General features: G+C 32.4%; 1 protein-coding gene and 2 long non-coding RNA genes across 3 annotated transcripts in view; 1 reads left to right on the top strand and 2 right to left on the bottom strand.

Moving 5' to 3' along the window:
- LOC133190810 (cytoskeleton-associated protein 5-like) overlaps window positions 1–1955 on the top strand; it is a 33188-nt gene extending 31233 nt beyond the window's left edge. Inside the window, exon 45 of the mRNA XM_061326500.1 lies at window positions 654–1955. Within this exon, the coding sequence (XP_061182484.1) occupies window positions 654–794 (141 nt within the window). The 3' untranslated portion in view covers window positions 795–1955. The remainder of the gene's footprint in view (window positions 1–653) is intronic.
- A 14843-nt stretch (window positions 1956–16798) lies between these two features.
- On the bottom strand, window positions 16799–19941 carry LOC133178941 (uncharacterized). The gene is made up of 6 exons (XR_009720078.1): window positions 19872–19941; window positions 19489–19629; window positions 19017–19102; window positions 18663–18766; window positions 18258–18454; window positions 16799–17277 (listed from the first exon to the last, which is right to left on the bottom strand). It is a non-coding gene; the product is annotated as an uncharacterized LOC133178941 (long non-coding RNA).
- A 265-nt stretch (window positions 19942–20206) lies between these two features.
- LOC133178934 (uncharacterized) lies at window positions 20207–22942 on the bottom strand. Its single transcript, XR_009720077.1, has 3 exons — window positions 22840–22942; window positions 20438–20522; window positions 20207–20257 (listed from the first exon to the last, which is right to left on the bottom strand). It is a non-coding gene; the product is annotated as an uncharacterized LOC133178934 (long non-coding RNA).
- Between the last annotated feature and the right edge of the window lie 1926 nt (window positions 22943–24868).

The following is a 24868-nucleotide window of genomic DNA, read 5'->3' as shown; positions in this document are numbered from 1 at the left end:
CTAAAACATCGTTGGTACCCACGACATGAGATAGCCAGTTCACATTATGACGTCAAATTATGACGTCATTGTTCTTTACTACACAAGATTATACTGGAGGTCAACAAAAATGCTTCGGCGGAAGGGCATGCTCTATTTTATTTAACTGAAATAAGGTATATTTAGAAGCAGAATATTTCTAAGATTGCTGGTATTGCTGCACAAATATCAACAGCTCAGTTGTTTATTTACTATTCGTAAAGTTTTAAGCTGAATCAGGGTTAAAATGTACAGTCCGGTATAAGTCTCCTCTAAGTCCGATCAAATGATAAATTGCCTAGGATTTGTGCAGCAGTTTTATTAATCTATAGAATATTCTTCTTAGCATTAAATGATTTTTATGTTAAATTAAATATGGTATTCCCTTGCGCCGAAGCTGTTTTATTGATGTGTTTTATTATCTGCAGTAGGTAAGAACAATGACGTCATAATATGACGTCATAATGAGTACTGGCTATAACATATCATGGGTACTTAATGTGTATAAGAAAATAAATCAAAACTTTCTCTAAATAATAATTATGCCTCTGAAGCATTTTTATTAGCTCATTTGCATAGAAACACCTATACCTAGCCTTAACTCACATGCGTATATGATAATTTGTTTCTTGTAGATATGTGTTAAGCCAGTACTGTCATCCTCAGAGAATCGTGAGAATAATCCCCAAGCATCCAGTGTCACCCAAGCTCCCTCGGCAGACGTGTCAGAACTCAAACAGAGGCTAGAACGCATTAAAAAGCTAGCCAAAAGTTGAAAAATTAATCAAAACTGAATGTGTTCATTTGAAGTTATGATCAAGCTGTGCTTTTGCTGATTTCTGAATACATTGAGCTGTGGTAAAACTGAGTGGAGGAGCTGGGATAGAGAGCATCCAGTTTACTCGTTTTGACACAACACACCTTGTCAACAGCTTTCATCCATAAGTGCTTTATTTATGCCAACATTAAAGTATTATGACATTCTTATTTATGTTGTACTTGAGGAAGAATTGTGCAAATGATTTTTTTGCAAATTATATATATTATGTTAATGTGATTGTAGGAAATCAAATTATATTAACAGCCAAGTTGAATGTAAGCTTAATTTGTGTCACCAAAGGAGCAATTCATAACATTGACCTTTACCTACTTTTTCTTTTCAAACACATCAATACTGCCATTATTTGATTTTATTTGTGATAGATGATAATGCTTTTGATACATATACACATATGAATGGTTTTGAACTAAATTTAAATGGAAACCAAGCTTCACAGTGATCACTTTGTGGCTTAAATCTTCAGTATGTAATTGCTACCCAAAACTCTAAGTATCTTATTATAGCAAGAGATACTAGAAGAGATTGTTTTGTAAATGAACAAACAATTGGTTGTATATATAGTAATCTATTCTAGTTCTTCCTTAATTTTATGCATTTTCTTGTTTTAAAGATTATGCAGTTTGATTTATTTTAATAGACATTTTGCATTGTCATATCATAAAAGTGAATGAATGCTGTTAATTTCAAGTTAAACATTGAAATTCAGTCAGAGGTAAATCAAGTGGGTTATGAAGATGTTTATTACAGTGGCTAAACTCCACAAGATGTTTATTACAGTGGCTAAACTCCAGTAGATATAACAGTATATTTTTTTCAAGTTTTTGTGAATAGCCTATGTATGCAATACGTATACTTCTTACAATTTCTTATCTTTCCTTAACTTTTACTTTATCCTCTGCCCTAACAAGCTAACATGTCGGAGAACCAAATTACTGCCCTAAATGTCAGGGAACCAGACTGCTGTGGTGATATGTGATGTTGTGCCTGATTGTTTATGCCTTGTTATCTGTCAGATAACAATTTTATTTAGAGTTCAGTGTAAACATTTGGGTACCTGTGTTATAATTAATTTGAAAAAATAAATTGTAAAGTGTGATGGTAATTTCGTTGTTATATTTTCAGGTTTCAAAATTGTATTACACACAAAGAAACTGTGAAATTTGCTGCTAATTTTAAATGTTACACTAGCTAGCACTAGCACTTTATTAAAAAATATGCTTTATGTTCAAGTCTGTGTGATTTACACACCAATAATTCACCCAAAACTGGAAAACTTTCCTTTTTGCAAAAATACATTTAAATCAATTTCACAGTTGGTATAGTGAAAAATGTAATTGGAGTAAACCTTAGAACACTGTATTTCTCTAGTGGTTCTAGAATATTTCCAACACTCTTATATTTTCATGTTTATTATTTCCCTGGTTCTTATATTATTTCCCTGGTTCTTATTTTGATTCAAGATTCTGCAAGGTCTTATTTCCAAACTTTTTTCAGCACCTCAAGTCAATTGTTATGAAAACACCAGTTTCAACAAACAACAAAATTTATTAACCTTTGTATAGACAAATAAAAAGATAATTGTATCTATACTACTATATTAAAATAATAGACTCGAATTTTTGGCCTTTAATACCGATAAATCGGAAGAGTACTGTCTTTTGTTATATATTTTTTAAACATAATTGGTACTTGAAGATTACCAATTTGTTTTTATTTTTTCTCAGTTAGCCTTCGCTAATTAAAAATCAACGAAAATTCCACAAAAAATTCCGGAAATCATCTGGATTTTTTGGATTTTACAATCTTGCGCGTGCGCATTACATGTACATTCACACTAAATCACGGTGTTCAAATCAGAGAAGACAAAAGAAGTACTAAGTAGATAATAATATATTTGTTATTTTATAATTTCTCTAGTAAGAAATAAGAAAATAAGAAATCAGAAATATATATAAGAAATCATAAATATATATGAACAGAATATATAGCAAATTTCCAATGAAAATTTACACGTATTTGTATGGTATTATCTTTCTGAGTTTATCCATACAAATGTGATATTGTGGTCACGTGGGTAATCATTCGCCATCTGAGGTATATTTACTTATAGAAACAGGCTATGAGACCGTGGTCTCATCTAACTCAAAACGAGGCTATTGCTCACCGGAATGGGTTCTCTCATCTATTTTCCCCTAATCATATCCGGTTATAATGTAAGCCTAACGTTTCCGTGCAAAATTATGAAATTATTTTACTTGTATCAAGCCTTAAATTTAGACCTTAAATATAGACTTTAGTTCTGTCTTTAGGGCCATGGAGCAGTGAGGGTTCTGAAGCATTGTAAACAGATTTTAAAATGCAGAAGGCAGGTATGATAAAAATTGACTAAAAAATATATAACCATATTTCCAGGGACCTACTAGTATATAGGTCCCTGATATTAATTATTTCATTATTAAAAAGAAAATGTCCAGTTTACAAATGAGGAAAATATGACAACACACTTTGACACCTATGAACAGACAAACACACATGGTCTTAATTGTGTTTACAACACTGTAGCAGGAGACCATTGACATAAAACAGTCTTAAACGTGGATGGTCTCATGTTTACAAACTGTAGCATGAGACCATTGACATATAACAGTCACAAACATGCATGGTCTCATGTTTACAAACTGTAGCATGAGACCATTGACATAAAACAGTCTTAAACGTGGATGGTCTCATGTTTACAAACTGTAGCATGAGACCATTGACATATAACAGTCGCAAACATGCATGGTCTCAAGTTTACAATACTGTAGCATGAGACCATTGACATATAACAGTCACAAACACGCATGGTCTCATGTTTTCAATACTGTAGCATGAGACCATTGACATAAAACAATCTTAAACATGCATGGTCTCATGTATACAAACTGTAGCATGAGACCATAGACATATAACAGTCACAAACACACATGGTCTCATGTTTACAAACTGTAGCATGAGACCATTGACATATAACAGTCACAAACACACATGGTCTCATGTTTACAAACTGTAGCATGAGACTATTGACATATAACACAAACATGCATGGTCTCATGTTTACAAACTGTAGCATGAGACCATTGACATAAAACAATCTTAAACATGCATGGTCTAATGTTTACAATACTGTAGCATGAGACCATAGACATATAACAGTCACAAACACACATGGTCTCATGTTTACAATACTGTAGCATGAGACCATTGACATAAAACAATCTTAAACATGCATGGTCTCATGTTTACAAACTGTAGCATGAGACCATTGACATATAACAGTCACAAACACACATGGTCTCATGTTTACAATACTGTAGCATGAGACCATAGACATATAACAGTCACAAACTCACATGGTCTCATGTTTACAAACTGTAGCATGAGACCATTGACATAAAACAGTCACAAACACATTTGGTCTCATGTTTACAAACTGTAGCATGAGACCATTGACATATAACAGTCACAAACATGCATGGTCTCATGTATACAAACTGTAGCATGAGACCATAGACATAAAACAGTCTTAAACATGCATGGTCTCATGTTTACAAACTGTAGCATGAGACCATAAACATAAAACAGTCACAAACACACATGGTCTCATGTTTACAAACTGTAGCATGAGACCATTGATATATAACTGTCACAAAAACACATGGTCTCATGTTTTCAAACTGGTGCATGAGACCATTGACATATAATAGTCACAAACACACATGGTCTCATGTTTACAATACTGTAGCATGAGACCATTGACATATAACAGTCACAAACACACATGGTCACATGTATACAAACTGTAGCATGAGACCATTGACATATAACAGTCACAAACACACATGGTCTCATATTTATAATACTGTAGCATGAGACCATTGACATATAACAGTCACAAACACACATGGTCTCATGTTTACAAACTGTAGCATGAGACCATTGACATAAAACAGTCACAAACACACATGGTCTCATGTTTACAAACTGTAGCATGAGACCATTGACATATAACAGTCACATACATGCATGGTCTCATGTTTACAAACTGTAGCATGAGACCATTGACATATAACAGTCACAAACACTCATAGTCTCATGTTTACAAACTGTAGCATTAGACCATTGACATATAACAGTCACAAACACACATGGTCTCATGTTTACAATACTGTAGCATGAGACCATAGACATATAACAGTCACAAACACACATGGTCTCATGTTTACAATACTGTAGCATGAGACCATTGACATAAAACAGTCTTAAACATGCATGGTCTCATGTTTACAAACTGTAGCATGAGACCATTGATATATAACTGTCACAAAAACACATGGTCTCATGTTTTCAAACTGTAGCATGAGACCATTGACATATAATAGTCACAAACACACATAGTCTCATGTTTACAAACTGTAGCATGAGACCATTGACATATAACAGTCACAAACATGCATGGTCTCATGTTTACAATACTGTAGCATGAGACCATAGACATAAAATAGTCTTAAACATGGACATGTTTACAAACTGTAGCATGAGACTATAGACATAAAATAGTCTTAAACATGGATGGTCTCATGTTTACAAACTGTAGCATGAGACCATAGACATAAAACAGTCATAAACACACATGGTCTCATGTTTACAAACTGTAGCATGAGACCATAGACATAAAACACTCTGAAACATGCATGGTCTCATGTTTACAATACTGTAGCATGAGACCATTGACATATTACAGCAACAAACACACATGGTCCCGTGTTAGTGGTTAAAGTATAATCCTCATTAATTAAATATCACAGGTCGTAGATTAGCAAATACCATATAGCAGGATTTTTTAGCGGTGTGCTAACTTTGGCTTATTTTAGCAGATTTGTAGTAGCTTGCTAAAATTTGAATTGCTAAATTTGCACCCTTGCTTATAACTACTGAACACAAGAAAAATAACTTTGATCATCCTGTTGGTAAACGTTATATATATCATTTGGTATTGGTTTTTACTCCAACTCTTGCTTAAATAGGTAATCAAACGTATATTTAATGTACTGAAATTCATCTAAGATGTGAATTTCCTCTCTTTTGCAGAGTCATTGAACTATGTGTCCGCCAAAATTATTGGCATACCTTTTAGAAAGCAAAATGCCAAATTTTACACCCGCTATATGGTATTTTGCAGGCTTTGCTTACACAGTTAATAAGGGAATTTTAATTAAAGTGTTTTTTTTTCAAGGGAAATTAAGGAACAACGTGTAAGTTGATAATTGTTTCTAGGGAGCTTTTAAATAATTTTACATGCAGTTCAGTGATCAGTGATCAAAAGCAGTAAAGGGGTACAATTAGAGCCCATAGGAATTCCAATAAGTTGTTCAAAGATTTTGTCTCTAAAGACTTCATAGATATCATCAAAAAGAAACTTGGACATCCTCTTAATATCAAGCTCAGAGAACATTTTCCAAATATTGCATAACCATTTGAATGGAATTACTCTAAAAATTTTGTAGCTGTCATGAATGTCAATTGGACATTTTTCAGTCAGTTAAATTTTTAAAGTAAAGATGCATGTAGCATCCATTAACCTTTGCATTATGTTAGATAAACATGATAATTGTTTAAGTAATAAGACATTCAAAAAATAGGTAAATGCAAGAAATATTCAGTGTTAATTAATTGAAATGTTTTTATTTTTTTCTTTAGAAAATTCCTTGAAGTTAGCATTGCCAGTCTTGCGCTCTCACAGAACAACTGGTCTGTAAACAGTGTACCCATGTTAAACAGCCAGACAATAGTTCCTGAAGGGCCACACTCTCTTCCAAGGTGAGATACTAAGAAATAATGAGAATTAAAACTTAGGTGAAAGCCATATTACATAGTGTAGATTAAAGTTTGTTTTACATGTAGTAATGCATAAGAAAATTCTTTAAAAATCTTCTTCTCTAGTGGACTTTTGCAAAAAGCACTGACTTTTACAATCGACAGATTACTTTTACAGCAGGAAAATATACGGAAGCTCTCTTGTGATATAAATATTTAGCTTAACAGTTACTAAAACGATAATAATGGGCCATTTCAAAGCCCGTATTACATTGTCTAGGAAGGGAGGAGCAACAATCCTACCCTGAACCCCTCCCTTCCCAACTAGATCAACTCCTGCCAAGTTTTCCCTCCAGAATGTTTTTTATTATTTATTTAATTCCTTTAGAAAATGAAAATAAAAAGGAGATACTATCTCTCATGAACAAGGTATTTTAAGTCATTTTATTCTACCTCCAATCATCTCTTGTATTGGTAAATAATGTTAGTGCCCATAATACCATAACTATAACCACTATTAATGTTTTCTTCTCTATTATCAATTCCGTACCTCCATACATAAGGCAGGTTTAAATGTCAAAGTAAGCTGTCAAATGTAAAAGTCAGTACTTCTTGCAAAAGTCCCATATTCATATTCATATGGTAGCATCCTCAGGTATTGTACATTCAAGTTTGTTCAAATCATACCTCCAGGGATAGGGTGGGGCCTTAATATGTGATCAAAGTTTTACATAGGAATATATAGGGGGAAAATTCTGCTGATGAAGAACAGCAGGGCCATGTTGACTCAGGTTAGTGTTGTGGCCCATATGCTTCTTGTACATGCATTTAAAATCTATTTATCAACAGTCAACCAGCGAATTTATATTTTTGTGCTTTGATGTCCACAATTCATTTTGTGATAGGTACTCACATAAAATAAGGGATTTACAGTATACTTATAATTAAAATGTTATGGTAAATAGCATCTTAGTCAGTCATTAAGACTGTTTTTTCCATGATGGAGACAAATCAAAACTTTCATTAACAATAAAACAGTAATACTATATATAGAAATTCATTTTCAATTCGACCCATTCACACAATTTATTATAAAAGTTTGCAGAGAGGATTTTGCATGGAAGAGATCTTTTGTTGGAAAGCAACTATGCAGTTTATGCTACCTTTAGGCTGAAAGTCCAGTTGTGGCATCTATTACAAAAATCAAGGTAAGTATATATTCTAAATTTTTAGGACCATGTATGACACATCCATATCAAACATACTATTTAAAAAAAGGTGAGATCTTTATTTAGGAAATTTCAATTCAAACAGGTATCTTTGCTGGAAGAAAGTTTAATCACCCACCTGGAAGTATATATTTATTTGTAAATGATAAGTAAAACAATTTTAAAACCAATTTATCGACAACAGTCGTTTTACTTGAAAAGAACAATATCTTTAAGTTTACATCATTTTCATGGACAAATCAAGAAAAATTCTACCTAATTTTAGAATTGCCCTAAAGGCAATGTCACCTTAAGTCTTCTGTTTTAATCTACTTTAGGGCCTCTTTGCTTGTTCTTGCCTAATATATGTAAAAAAAAAAAGTATTTATATTTTTCTATTAACTTTATTTACTCAGATCTTGCATCTTTAATTGGACTGCCACATATGTTAAGAGTCCCAACATCCCAGAGAGTACCTGGTATATATATTATACATATTTTCTTTTTTACAATAATTCTTCAAAAAACAACCAAAAAAAAATATAACATTAAATCTTTCAATCTTTATTGAAATAACTAAAAGCAATTTGTAGCCTCCTAAAAGTATCGATATTGTATGTTTATTCCATTTTATTTCGATCATATCCCACTGTCATGTTTTGGGGCTTTGTATACCTGTAAATGGATACATTTGTATGTATATATTTATTGTGTTTTTATTTCAGATGGGTTATAAAGGATGTGATGTGTTTTGATACCACTTCCTCTGTTCAAAGACACAAATGAACATTTCCTGATGTTTTGAGGAATTTTCAACAAGGAGGTGGTCTTGTTTATATGTCTTACAGAGTATCCTATGTCTTTAAATGGAAATTATGCATGTTAACTGTTCATATGTGTTTGTACTCAATTACATGGTTTTGTCCAGACATTTTACTGTAAAATCATATTTTTCGTAGTTTAAGGAAAACATGTTGGATTGTTAGCATTTGATTTCTTAATTAAATTAGTGCTGAGTAGTTATAATTAGAAGTTTTTCTTTTCATGGATGACATGAATTTGTGGTTCTCTCCATACCTTGAACAATGATAATTAAGCCCTAGTGAAAATTAGTTATTTCAAAACATGAGACTTAAACTAATGGATTTCTCTGAAAATTTTTACACTTTTATTCACCATATCAAGATGTGCATTATATAATAGCATATTGATTGTACAATTTTGGTTTCATTTTACAGGTGGTTTTTTTTTCAACTTTATAGACATTTTTTGGTCATAGTCCACAATATATTTAAAAACTGTGGAATATATATTGAATTCACAACTATGTAAACATTGTGCTTTCTCTGGAGGTTTGCATCTGACATTTAAAAATAAATTTCTCGAAGTTAAAGGAAGATATAAAGAATGTTAATATCAGAGGAAGGACTTATTTTGTCATTGTGACTGGGGTCTTATAGACAGACAACATGAAGACATTTGCAGGTTCAATAGGTTGTTTAATTTCCCAGCTGTAATTTGTAATAAATATAGAACATGGATAAATTGGGAAAATGATCACCAAGTAAATATTCATATAAATAAAATTAGTACAGTATAATAAAAACAGGATGACAATTCTTGAAGCGTACAATATACTTGTATAAAAATCACAATACATTCTATGCATGTTATGAAAGAGTTATTCCCCTTTTCACAGTGATCATTTATACTTGTATGATTATATATTCTCTTGAAACATATATTGAATTGTTTTACATTATTTAATTGTAAGTCCAATTATTAATTCATATATATATATATATATATATATATATATATATATATATATATATATATATATATATATATATATATGATAAGTTCATTTTTTCAAAATATAAAATGTGCCTGTTTATGGAACAGAGTTCCTGGCACTTAATCATTTTATATAGTGTAATAAAACAAAAACATTAACTTTCAACTCTTGCACACATGTTTTCATTGTTTTTTTCTTTTCAGATGAATCAGACATCTGAAATATATTTTGTGAATATGAAGTAAATAAGATGCTTTTAGATTAGAAGCTGGTATCCAGTTCACAGTGAAAGTTATAATTTATATTTAATAATCATATCTTCACAGTCTGAAATCAAGCTGAATAATGGCAGATGCAAGAAAATGATGAATATTTTCATTTCTTTGACAAGAGAAATTCTTTTTTTTTTCCTGTGGAGGTATTAGTCTCATGAGTTGAATATCCATAAGGGTATAATGCTATGAACAAAGAATGAAACTTTATGTAATTTTGTATCATATTATGCATAATATAAATGCTAAAATTATGTTACTTCTTATTTCTATCAATACAGTGTGTGTTATGTCATATGAGATATGTCAGTCTTTGAACTAACTAGAAAAATATACCGTATATGTAAATGATAATTATTTTCATATATATTGGTTAAATATGATATGTTGAACATCTATGAAATCATATACATTTGTATATTAAATACTGTGTTTTAACATGTTATTTTTTATAGTGCTTTTTCACGTAATATGGTGTACTGATGTAAATACTGATGGACCAAATCTCAGGAACATGCTTCATATATGTATGGTGTCTATTTTTATATTCTTGTAATCGGATATCTTTTCACATTCTGGAAACTTTTTAAGGAAGCTCTAAACACTAACAAAAAGTTCTTTTTGGACTTGGAGAAAATTATGTCATATAAAGGTGTGCATATTGAGACTGATTAGTTCATTTTCAACATAGGGTATCTGCCTTATTTCCGCAGGAAAAATGTTCAAAGAAAATGGATTATTTTTTAACACAAATCACTGTTGTTTACTGTTGGGAAAGTTAATGTAAATAATGAATTCAATTACTTATTCTTGGTCTAGTATATGCTAAGAATATTTTAATCTATTACAAATTGTGTAATTAACTGTAAACAACTATTTTATTTATCTTACTTCTAAGGGCAGATCACTCTAACTGCATAAAACTACCCTTCTAGTAGAACTCTCTTGTGTGCAGTGTTTAGAGCTTCCTTAAAAGAGATAGACAATTGTGTATCAGACATAGTAGATGCAGTTTGATTATTTAAACAATAAAATGCTTTCTTTGGTTGGTACGGGAATTAATGTTGCAGCTGTTGCAGAAAAAATGCATAACCCGCATAATCGGGTTATGTATTTTTTTTTCTGCAATAGCTGCAATGTTAATTCCCGTACTAACAAACAAAGAAAGACATTTTATTGTTTATATTTATATCTGTACAAATAATCATTTAAAGTAGGATTTAGTAGATGAAATATTGTATTATTGATATATATCTCATTGTATGTTGATGGAACAGCCACTGCTCAAGAAATCTGTAGAGGTGATATGCTAAGCGGTGTTTACTGACTGATAAAAGGCAATGGTTTTCTTAATATATCACTATTTACTGATATCACTATTTATATACTTATTTTTTATGAATGATTTCAGAGTCTCTGTATTTGAACAGTTCAAAATTTTTGTATTAAAATCAAAAAACATTTTTTTTTCTTTTACAAAAATTTAAATGTTATACACATGTACTTTAAAGCACTTGTCATGAACTGGAAAATTAATGATTTATTGCAACAGAAATGATATTAAAAAAAGTCTTGATATATAAAATAAATTAATGAAAAGAAATTCTCCTTGTTTTATTCCAGCAATGTGTTCCTGAATTGAACTTAGAAATTTTGTCATGTTGAACATAAATGGTACCCATGATATTCCATTCCCCATTGAAATATAGCCCCTTTATATAGTGCTTTGATTTTGTTGTTCAGGGATTAAAGTTAATTAAAGAGTTCACCTTTGACCTTTATTTAAGTAACCTTGACCTTCTGAGTTGTTCCAGGTCATGGGAGATGCCATCACAAAGATTAATATGTGTGATGGGGTTTGAAAAAAATAAACAGGAAATTTCAATAAAATGCAACAACTACATTAACCTTTTTTGGATATAACCAACGAAAATTTTAAATACATTAATTTCAAAGAATTGAAAATTTGTATAGTATATTGAAGATCTTACTAATTTCATTATTGCACTCGAATTATTTCTCTCGATTATTCAAGCATACACCGAACCATAATATTGGTTTTTACAACCATATTGCCAAAAAATTAATGTAGCTACTTATAAGGGATGTAATACCAATATTTTCGTACACTTTTTCTGTATTGTTACGTTTTTCGAAATTTAAGGCAATCTCGGAGAGCAAAATGGTTTTTTTCTTGTTCTTTAAATTTTATTTTATACAGATTAATATATCTTCATCAAGGAAAACAAAATTAACAATATCAAAGTACATGTACGTGTATTCTATAAATTTTTAACGATTGACAATTAAAAACATCAGTATATATGTCAGTTTCATCTTTTTTTCCTTGGTCATTTAGTTCAATTATCTACTGTTCTGTTGAATCAGACAAAATTACAAATACTCAGAATAAGTACATGTTCACGTATACCTTTGGTAGAATGATTATACCCGCATAAGGAACTATTGAACATATTGTTCAATAGTTCCTAATGAACCATTGTTCATACGCAATATAGTATAGTAGTTCTAATAGCCAAATATACTCCATGAAATGATATTTTATTACAGAAAGCTTTTAACTGGAACTGGAACCATTTCAACACTAAAGTGATAATATACTGGGACTTGGAATTGGAACACGTTAACCCCCCACCCCACCCCATCCCTCCCCCGAAAATAGATTCTTATAAATTTTCTACAATAGGAGGGTTGCGTGTTACTCACTATATATGAATTTATTTGGGTAAAGATGGGAAAAAAATCACAGGTGAAGCCCTGAGCCATTTAGAAAATGTTTACCATAAATAGAGAAACTCTGCTGATATGTGATTCAAAATTAATATAAAATCAAATAAATGAAAATATCTTTAATTTTGAAGAAATCAATTCATATGACGAGCGCAATAGGTCAATTGAAGATCTTTTTAAAGTCTAGTATTTTGGCATTTTGTTTGTTTTTTTTTTCTTTTCTTTTCAGAAATGTGCGATATAATTTCTAAAATGCCCCAAAATAATTAAATTAATTTCAAAATACAATGAAGCCATCCACATGCTAGAAGAAATTAGCAACGATAATAATGATATCTGAAAATATCTTGCATATTATGACATTCAAGGTCTAGTAGCTATATGGCTTTTCCAGTGACAATTCACCAGTTACTAATGCCATTATTATTCTTTATTTCCTGACTACATAGTGTTATCACAATTATAGATTTTCAAATAGAGAAAATGGTATGGTATTACATATCTTACATATACATGAAAAATCAACACAAATATAATAAACAGATAGGACAGCAAGGACACACCTCTTGGTTAAAAGCTAACCCCCCCCCCCCTTTACAAATTTAAGTACAGTTTTGGACAATTAATAGGTGTACACATTTATTTTTTAATAATACTTTTTAAGATATTAACTGTCAAGGCTCTGTATGGGCGGCTTATCAAACAAAATGTAATTCACCCTACAAATTTACCATCGTAGATTTTTTTTTTTTTACAATACGTCCACTTTCAATGCAAGATTATACGTGAATACATTCTTATCTTGTTTGTTTGTTTTTAATTTGATACATACGTAAAAGAGAAGATACATGTTTTGATTTTGTCAATTTCTGTACTATGTGTTTGTGTTTTCTTAAAGCTTCTGCTTGTTATTTTTCAAATAAAATATGATTTAAACAAATTTATTTGTAAAAAATACATTTTGCTGAACAGTTAATTTCAGCCGAAAGAATTTGCAATCGTACTATTTTGTCTTTTCAAGTCAAATAAATCCAAGTCCGTGTTCAAAAAAGGTTTTCTTTGATATTTACAACAATCATAGCGCTTACTAGAATATTATTGATACCAGCTAATGGCTTTCTTGGCCGGCTTTTATCTGAACGTCGAATTTTCAAAATAACAAATTTTATGACCAGAATGTTTTTAGACCAGCTAAAAAAAAAAATTAATTTATATAAACAAAATTTGTGATATTTGCATTAATACACATGTCCATGAGTTGAATATGGAAAATTAACTTGAATAAAAAGAGTGCTTAACAATAAAGATATTCAATGTCTAATCCACGTTGCAATTCTACAAAATTGTTTAAATAGTTTGTCAAATTACTTGTAATTAAAATTTAATATTAGGCATCAACAACATACATGATGAGCATAATTATATGAGAAATTTTCATGATTTTGTCCATTTTCTATAAAGTAATATACCAGGGAAGAGGGACGCTGTAACGACTTATAAACATACAGAACAATTTACCAAGACTAACAATAAAAAGGACATGACAGACTACTTACAGAAAAAGAACAAATCAGTACTAAATAAAAATATAACGTGGAGAAGTTAATGCAGTGCATTATTCCATGAAAATGCATTAAAAAGGCATCATTTTTATTCCTAATTGAAAAAGGTCTACCCAATGTCACACAGAATAATCCTTTGAAGTGTTTTTCTTTCCCCTTTTTTTAAATTAGAAAAGGTTGATTGATAAGTCATATTACCTTAAAAGTTACATTTATTACCGAATATTTTGAATTTTCTGAAAACTACTGAAGCTTGATAATAGGAATATAGAGTTTTTAAATAAATGTTAAGTCTTTACGTTCTATAACTGCATAGTCCAATATGAATATTTTTATTTCTATTTTAATTACACACTAATATGCAAATGTGGTACATTTTCAGAAAAGTCAAAAATGTCAAGGTTTTAAACTTGTTTCTTTTGGTAAATAAGGACTGATAACGTTAATGCATTTTATAATACCCCTGTTTGAAAATTGGGATATATATTAAGAGGGTGTACATTATCCTTGGGGATAACCATCCCGTATCTGCAACTCCTCTAACACCATGAAACTTTCACGAAATCTTTATTCCGTAGTGGCATAGTGTGCATTTCATCTTACGTTTCGATAGGACTTATATTTGGGGTTTCCCATCACAAAACATTTACTTTGCCTTTCTTTCTATGATATTGGGGAAACCCATCTTTTATTTGCAATTCCTACTATAAAAAAAATAATAAAAAATAAAAAATAAAATATATATATATATATATAAATTGAATGAGACTCGCAGAATCTTTATTTCAAAGTGCTCTTCCTATTTTACGTTTTGATCAGACAAATAATTGGAGTTTCCCATAACTCTATTTATTTAAAGTCACAAGGTCAAATAATTTTAAGTTAAAAAAAAATTCCAAATGTTAAGATCCTTTGCTTGATACATACATCAGACTGTGTACAATGGCTGCCTCTGTCTAGTAGATCATCCCTAGTTGTCCTTATATAAGTATAAATACTCCAAATTTAAGCTGACCCTTTTCACTGTTACACCTATAACCATATATGTTTCATATACAATTTTTCCTTCAAGTTATCTGTAATCTTCATCCTTTGGTTATGAACTATTTTCTTTTTTGAGTCCATCATGTGTAACAGGAAAGGAGAAAATGTATGACTGGACTAGGAATAGAACCCCAACCCCTGCATCACTACCCAGGTGCTCTCTGGGAACATAACATTTCACTGTTGACTACTTACTGATATAAAATAAGGAGAAAGTATTTGAAACTGAAGATAACAGTTTACTTAAGTGTAATAATCAGAACACATTAATAAACATATAAATGCAATTCAAAATAATTTCCACATATTCACATTTTCTTTCATACATCAAGTGTTGAAGAAACTAGAAGAATATTTCCCATTTTAAACAAGAAATAATAAATTTGTCCAATTTTAAATTGCATATAATTTGATTTACATTGTAAAACCAGCTCAAAAATTCAATACTGGATTGTAAGAACTAGCGCTGTATTTGTACATGTATATTGTAACCAAAATACTCGTACAGATCTTGAAAATAAGGAAGCAAAAAGTTAAATAAGAATAAACTGTGCATACATGTATAAGTAATGAGTTCTTTTATGATAGTGTAACAATAACAATAGCTGTCTAACATTATAATGCAGTATTCAATTCATCAATGTAATGCAATAAGCCTGCCGACTAATCCATTCATGTATGAATACATAATGAAATATGCTGAAATCAATTCAATATTTATTGCTCAGGAAAATATGGGAAATTCAAAAATGTGCTTTCAATCACAATATAGTAGATACATTCAAATGATTTACTAACAACAAAATAGAATATGTGTATGATAAGTAATATTATAATATGTGTGAAATAATTAAGCTTATAAATTATGCATATGGCAGAGAACTTAATGAAGAAAATAATATACCTACAATGCTTGCAAATGATTGCAGCAATAATAGTAAAAAAATAAAAATAGTTACAATGGTATATAAAAGAGTAACAAGGGGCCCATGGATCTTAACGGTCACCTGAGTATAAAACAACCCTGAGCAGAGAAAATTTTCTAAGAAATAATGCATTTTCACAATATAATCAATAGAGCGAGCCCACCCTGACACCAGAATCCCTGACCCAGGATCCTTGAATTCAACAATTTTGAAAGAGGCATTCTTGCTCATCATAACCATGGCTTAGTTTGTCTGATAAATATACAAAGGGAGAGAAGAAGATTTTTAAAGAATTAATGCATATTCTCTATATAATCAAATGAGTTCTGACCTTACACCAGAACCCCTGACCAAGGAGCCATGAATTTCACAATTTTGGTAGAGGAGTCAATTCTTATCACAATCATGCCAACAATTTAAATGCGTGATGTTCAGGAGCAAAGGAGATTTTCAAAGATTGTATTAATTTTGATGGTTTTAGCCACACCCTCAGTCTCCAAGGGTAGGGACCATAAAACTCACAATTTTTGTTCCCCTTCACCCATTGATGCCTTATGCCAAAATTGGTTAAAACTGCCAGAGCGGTTTCAAAAAAGCAGCTCAAAATGTCAGTATGTTAACACAACATTGACAAGAGTGATTCGGGTGACCTAATAACAGTAATAATCTACACTGCTAGTAAACAATTCTATTATTGAAAGTTTCTCATTTCAATTCGTAAATATCACATGCTTGACAAAAAATTCAAACATATACTCATTCAATACTTAATTATATTTCTCTTCTCACAGGAGTGTGAAAATTGTGCTCTTTTCTTAAATTGATGATTAACAAATTCTTGTTCCACAAGTAAAATATACAATGCATCATGAAACTATTTGCTGTCATATAGGAAAGTTGATCTTTAATCCTTGTCAACCCTGCATTTGATTGTTCATTGCATTGGCTGTTTTTGGCAGAGAATTGTGGGTACAAGGACAAATCATAAGCAAGGCTTCAAGCTGAAATACAAGAAAAGTCAATGTTAAAATATGAATCATGAATAAATTAAAAAAAACATTTTCAAATTCAAAAAAGAAGATTTGTGTACATGTGGAAGCTTCAAACATACAAACTCAAAAAAAGGTACATGTATAGTAATTCAATATACATGAATAACATTAAAAGAATTACTATTGAAAAATTTCAGTAAGTTAGACTTCATCCTCAGGCAGAAATAGTCTAACTAGATATCACTGGGATAGTGACCATCTTAAGGGGCCTGCTATTTTTTGTAAGGGTCATTGGGATGAAATAGACTTAGTGTAGAGGAATGTATTTGGAGCTTGACCTTGACTCTTGACTTACACCTTTACCCTTGGACACTCTTTGTGTGAGGTATGAGCCACAATGGGCCACAGGGAGAACATATGTTCATTACAAGGATTTTAAACAGAGATCTGCTATAATCTTGACCTTGAATCTATAAAATTGGTTCAAGGTCATTGTATACCCATAACCATTTAGCACTCTAACCATAAAACACATGTTAGTTTGGACCAAGGGGAGAGATATAAGCCCTAGACAATGATTTACACACTTTGACATTGCTCTTGATTAAATGAATTGGTTTAAGATACCTACACATCCTCTCTATTCACAAGCAATATGTGGCTGAAGATTTAGCAAAGATTGGGAAGGGGAAAGAAAATATGCTTTGCATGGATTTAAAACAGTAATATTTTTTTTTGGGTACCTTAACCTTCGATTAAAAAACAGTATGAAGAAAATAAGGCAGAACATTCAAGAACTAAATGAAAAATGTGGACTTCCTTATATCCCTATCAGAGCGGAAGGAGATGCCCGGTATAATAATGCCACCTTCAGTGCCATTGGAAAAACCCCATTCCAAGCGACTTATACCGTAAGTGACAATGTAACTCGGAGGAAAAATGTTGTGGCAGTGTTCTGTGGGAATAAACTATGCAAAAAAGGTGCACACCTAAGAAGCAAAGCAAAGGAATGAAGTTGCCTGCCAAGGACACAAAGACTGCACTGCAACCATTCCTCCAGAGACCACCACTGGAGATGAGAAGTGATGGACTGCAAAATGTATTGGTGAGTTACAAAGTGATGACCATCCCCTAGTCATTTCCCATTTCACCAGTGATGGAGAAAGTGCCGCTGCATCTGGTGAATCTGAAAAACAAGGACATGCCATTGAAAACCTTAAAGACTTGCATCATTTCTTTGACTCTCAAAGAAAACAGACTGCTAAGGCTCTATTCAGCAGTCACATGTTTCTGGGAAGAACCAAAGCCATAAGAGAATCCATGCAGAGAAGATTTGGCTTGGACCTGAAGCTTCGATGCAGGACAGAGTACTAGACACCACTCTGGAGACTTACCTTTGATGAAGCGGGCTATGTCTACTGCTGTCAGTTCCATCGTAAGTTGCTACAAAGGACAGTGTGGGAAGTCCTGTCAACTTTATTCCTTTTCCTGTCGTGGACTGAAAAGCAATAAGTGGAAATCTTCAGTGTTGCCTACTGACTTTGAATTAAACATGACAGAAGAAGACAAATGTTTGTTAAAAGACTATATAAATTTGACTTTAGGACCAAGTAATCTTGATAGAATTAAATATCATACTTGTACACAAAAATATGGATCTGTGAATAGGGCATATTTAAAATCAAATCCAAAATGTATTACAAGTAGTAGAAATTTTGAAAGTAGAACATACAAAGTTGTGCACTCACTGAATAGGGGTCATGGAAACTCAACATTGGAACTTCGTGAATCTGCAGGGGCACCTGTTGTAAAAGGAAGTAGAGTGGTCCATCATCTAAAACAACAACAAAATAAGCAAAATTACTTTAAAATGAAACAAAAACTGTTAAAATATAAATCTCAAAGAAAATACTTTACATCTAAAAGATATCAGCTGTACGATGAAAAATCTAAAGACACTTACAGTAAATCACCAACAGATCCAAAATTAAAATGAAAGTTGTAAGACTGTATGGTAATAATTGTTGCTATGTTTTATTATGCACTGATTCTATTCAACTGTGTAAATGGGGAAAATGTGGATATGTAAATGATGTATAAAATTGTACATGTAAAATGTGACATTTTCTTTTACAAGGGAGTCTGTACTTGTAAATATGTTTGATTTTTTATCATTTATCTCATTAAAATTATTCTAATTTATTTTCTTGTTTTTCTTACCTGTCTGATGAACACAACAAAGGTTACGGAGGTGATTGGTAGAAATACAGGTATACGGGTGTCAAAACTCTCTCTTGATGACCAGACTGCATCCCACATTGTATATCCACCATTATTGATCTGTAACAGGGGAGACTACTCCTGAAATCAGAGAAATTGCAGTCAAAATGAGAGTTACCTGTTACTCTTTAGGTCTCACAGAAGGAAAAAATTTCACTATATGTTACTATATAGCTTTAATTAATAAATTAATTAACTAGACTCTCAGCAGATAAGTCATGAAAGAGATAATAAAGATTAATACTTAAACAAAAATTTGAGATCAGAAAAAAATAAGCCTTATGCGACTTTTAAGAAAAAAAGTTGAATGTAAACATACCTACCCCGAAATACATGTAGATTTCACATGTTGACAAACAGATCTAGACTTACACACCATCCAGGAAATTGCTTCATGCACACCTAAAAATGAGTTCCCTTTAATTCAGTGGGACAATTGTGCTAAAGATATGATATACCTAATACATGAGTCCAAAATTAATACTGTAGGCCTAAAAACGATGCCGAAAATGAAAAAATAAAAATAAATTGTCTCTAAATATATAGAACTATAATTAACTAAGTTCAATTTGATTGGCTATTTCCTTGGGTAAGACCTTTAAGTTGTCCATAAATTACAGCTCTTGTATATACCGGTATTGACATTGAATTTTCAGTACATACCTGTATGACAATTCAAGTGCAGTCAATTGACATAAAATTCTGAAGTCTGGAAAGACAAAGGGTCCATCTTGAGACAATAATGCTCTAATTTACAACATATTCATTTATAATGAATTAGGTGCTGAAGAAAGTATAGAGTATGTGCCAATAAAATTCTCAATATTCAGTGTATAAAATAGACATACTTTGCAAAATGCAGATATCAATCTCACAATTATTTAATTACCTTATCTAAATTATGTTCTCAAAAAATAGTGAATGGCACATTTGGTAACTCAAGGGACTCCATGACTTGAAAACCAGCAAAACATCTGAAATTAAACAGAACAAATATAATAATACTACTTATATAAGTTAGCATTTCAAATGATATCATGATTTAAAGTGACTGTTATATGTCAATAGTCTCATGCTACAGTTTGTAAACATGAGACCATGTGTATTTGTGACTGTTATATGTCAATGGTCTCATGCTACAGTTTGTAAACATGAGACCATGCATGTTTAAGACTGTTTTATTTCTATGGTCTCATGCTACAGTATTGTAAATATGAGGCCATGTGTGTTTGTGACTGCTATATGTCTATGGTCTCATGCTACAGTTTGTAAACATGAGACCATGTGTGTTTGTGACTGTTATATGTCAATGGTCTCATGCTACAGTTTGAAAACATGAGACCATGTGTGTTTGTGACTGTTATATGTCTATGGTCTCATGCTACAGTTTGTAAACATGAGACCATGTGTGTTTGTGACTGTTATATGTCAATGGTCTCATGCTACAGTATTGTAAACATGAGACCATGCGTATTTGTGAGTGTTATATGTCAATGGTCTCATGCTACAGTATTGTAAACATGAGACCATGTGTGTTTGTGAGTGTTATATGTCAATGGTCTCATGCTACAGTTTGTATACATGAGCCCATGTGTGTTTGTGACTGTTATATGTCAATGGTCACATTCTACAGTATTGTAAACATGAGACCATGTGTATTTGTGACTGTTATATGTCTATGGTCTCATGCTACAGTTTGTAAACATGAGACCATGCATGTTTGTGACTGTTATATGTCAATGGTCTCATGCTACAGTATTGTAAACATGAGACCATGTGTGTTTGTGACTGTTATATGTCAATGGTCTCATGCTACAGTTTGTAAACATGAGACCATGTGTGTTTGTGACTGTTATATGTCAATGGTCTCATGCTACAGTTTGTAAACATGAGACCATGCATGTTTAAGACTGTTTTATGTCTATGGTCTCATGCTACAGTATTGTGGATATGAGACCATGCATGTTTAAGACTGTTTTATGTCTATGGTCTCATGCTACAGTTTGTAAATATGAGACCATGCATGTTTAAGACTGTTTTATGTCAATGGTCTCATGCTACAGAATTGTAAACATGAGACCATGTGTGTTTGTGACTGTTATATGTCTATGGTCTCATGCTACAGTTTGTAAACATGAGACCATGTGTGTTTGTGACTGTTATATGTCTATGGTCTCATGCTACAGTATTGTAAACATGAGACCATGTGTGTTTATGACTGTTATATGTCTATGGTCTCATGCTACAGTTTGTAAACTTGAGACCATGTGTGTTTGTGACTGTTTTATCTCTATGGTCTCATGCTACAGTATTGTAAACATGAGACCATGTGTGTTTATGACTGTTTTATGTCTATGGTCTCATGCAACAGTTTGTAAACATGAGACCATCCATGTTAAAAGACTATTTTATGTCTATGGTCTCATGCTACAGTATTATAAATATGAGACCATGCGTGTTTGTGACTGTTATATGTCAATGGTCTCATGCTACAGTTTGTAAACATGAGACCATGTGTGTTTGTGACTGTTATATGTCAATGGTCTCATACTACAGTTTGTAAACATGAGACCATGTGTATTTGTGACTGTTATATATCAATGGTCTCATGCTACAGTTTGTAAACATGAGACCATGCATGTTTAAGACTGTTTTATGTCTATGGTCTCATGCTACAGTATTGTAAATATGAGGCCATGTGTGTTTGTGACTGTTATATGTCTATGGTCTCATGCTACAGTTTGTAAACATGAGACCATGTGTGTTTGTGAGTGTTATATGTCAATGGTCTCATGCTACAGTATTGTAAAGATGAGACCATGTGTATTTGTGAGTGTTATATGTCAATGGTCTCATGCTACAGTTTGTAAACATGAGACCATGCATGTTTGTGACTGTTATATGTCAATTGTCTCATTCTACAGTATTGTAAACATGAGACCGTGTGTATTTGTGACTGTTTTATGTCTATGGTCTCATGCTACAGTTTGTAAACATGAGACCATCCACGTTTAAGAGTGTTTTATGTCAATGGTCTCATGCTACAGTCTGTAAACATGAGACCATGCATGTTTAAGAGTGTTTTATGTCAATGGTCTTTTGCTACAGTGTTGTAAACATAAGACCCTGTATGTTTGTCTGTTCATAGGTGTCAAAGTGTGTTGTCATATTTTCCTCATTTGTAAACTGGACATTTTCTTTTTAATAATGAAATAATTAATATCAGGGACCTATATACTAGTAGGTCCCTGGAAATATGGTTATATATTTTTTAGTCAATTTTTATCATACCTGCCTTCTGCATTTTAAAATCTGTTTACAATGCTTCAGAACCCTCACTGCTCCATGGCCCTAAAGACAGAACTAAAGTCTATATTTAAGGTCTAAATTTAAGGCTTGATACAAGTAAAATAATTGGTTGTGTCTAAATATCACGAGCCTAGCGTAGTTATGAATATTCATGAGGTATTGATAACGAGAAAAAATATGTCGGTCAGCTCAAACAGATCCGGTATCCGCAATAAATTAAAGAAGAATTAAAACAAACTTTATTATCATTTTTAATAGTTTAATCAACGTTTGAATTGTTGTTTTATATACAAATAAGAAGCAATTCATTATTTTATATCCAAGTTTTTTCCCATACGAATATAATAATGTAAGAAATGACTTTGACATTTTCGCGCGGTTTCTAATCAAAACAAAACCATGCCGGCTGTCAGAAAGTTTAAGAACTACCAAGAAATACAAGCATTTCTTGAAGAGTTAGAAAAAACAACAACAGCAAGATTCATCACACAGAGAATCAGCAATAAACGACACTTTGAACTAGAAGGAGATGGTAAGGAGAAGTATTAACCGATTATAACTACCTATACAATATAATATTACGTAACGATAGATCTGTGTGTGTAAGATTATTAACATTATATTTCGAAGTATGCTGTTCTTTTCCAACAACAGGTACAATTTAATTGAAAACAACAGGTGTAAACTAAATTATTTTGCCAAAATAAAACGATTGAATGAGAATGCAGAAAACGATGGAATTATTACAAAGAGGTATGCATGACATGCATTGAAAAAATATATAATAGGCTAAAAGGCTACCGATAAAAAAAAAATCCACAAAAAACTTTTACACAGATATTAAACCAGTGAGCAAGGCTATTGACCTCACTACCCTAGGCTATTGATACGATCTACTGAGTACTACATGACGGTAAGAGTCCAGTACCCTAGGCTATTGATACGGTCTACTGAGTACTACAGGACAGGTAAGACACCAGTACCCTAGGCTATTGATACGGTCTACTGAGTACTACAGGACAGGTAAGAGTCCAGTACCCTAGGCTATTGATACGGTCTACTGAGTACTACATGACAGGTAATAGACCAGTACCCTAGGCTATTGATACGGTCTACTGAGTACTACATGACAGGTAAGAGTCCAGTACCCTAGGCTATTGATACGGTCTACTGAGTACTACATGACAGGTAAGAGTCCAGTACCCTAGGCTATTGATACGGTCTACTGAGTACTACATGACAGGTAAGAGTCCAGTACCCTAGGCTATTGATACGGTCTACTGAGTACTACATGACAGGTAAGACCAGTACCCTAGGCTATTGATACGGTCTACTGAGTACTACAGGACAGGTAATAGACCAGTACCCTAGGCTATTGATACGGTCTACTGAGTACTACATGACAGGTAAGAGTCCATTACCCTAGGCTATTGATACGGTCTACTGAGTACTACATGACAGGTAAGACACCAGTACCCTAGGCTATTGATTTGATACGGTCTACTGAGTACTACAGGACAGGTAAGACACCAGTACCCTAGGCTATTGATACGGTCTACTGAGTACTACAGGACAGGTAATAGACCAGTACCCTAGGCTATTGATACGGTCTACTGAGTACTACATGACAGGTAATAGACCAGTACCCTAGGCTATTGATACGGTCTACTGAGTACTACATGACAGGTAAGAGTCCAGTACCCTAGGCCATTGATACGGTCTCCTGAGTACTACATGACAGATAAGACACCAGTACCCTAGGCTATTGATACGGTCTACTGAGTACTACAGGACAGGTAATAGACCAGTACCCTAGGCTATTGATACGGTCTGCTGAGTACTACATGACAGGTAAGAGTCCATTACCCTAGGCTATTGATACGGTCTACTGAGTAGTACATGACAGGTAATAGACCAGTACCCTAGGCTATTGATACGGTCTACTGAGTACTACATGACAGGTAAGAGTCCAGTACCCTAGGCCATTGATACGGTCTCCTGAGTACTACAT

Source organism: Saccostrea echinata, unplaced genomic scaffold, assembly GCF_033153115.1.
Source record: "Saccostrea echinata isolate AGI-Se365-2 ecotype Australia unplaced genomic scaffold, CSIRO_AGI_Sech_v1 ptg000001l, whole genome shotgun sequence".
Classification (NCBI taxonomy): domain Eukaryota; kingdom Metazoa; phylum Mollusca; class Bivalvia; order Ostreida; family Ostreidae; genus Saccostrea; species Saccostrea echinata.
Note: the sequence above shows the minus strand (reverse complement) of the source record. Positions and strands in the feature narration are given on the sequence as shown.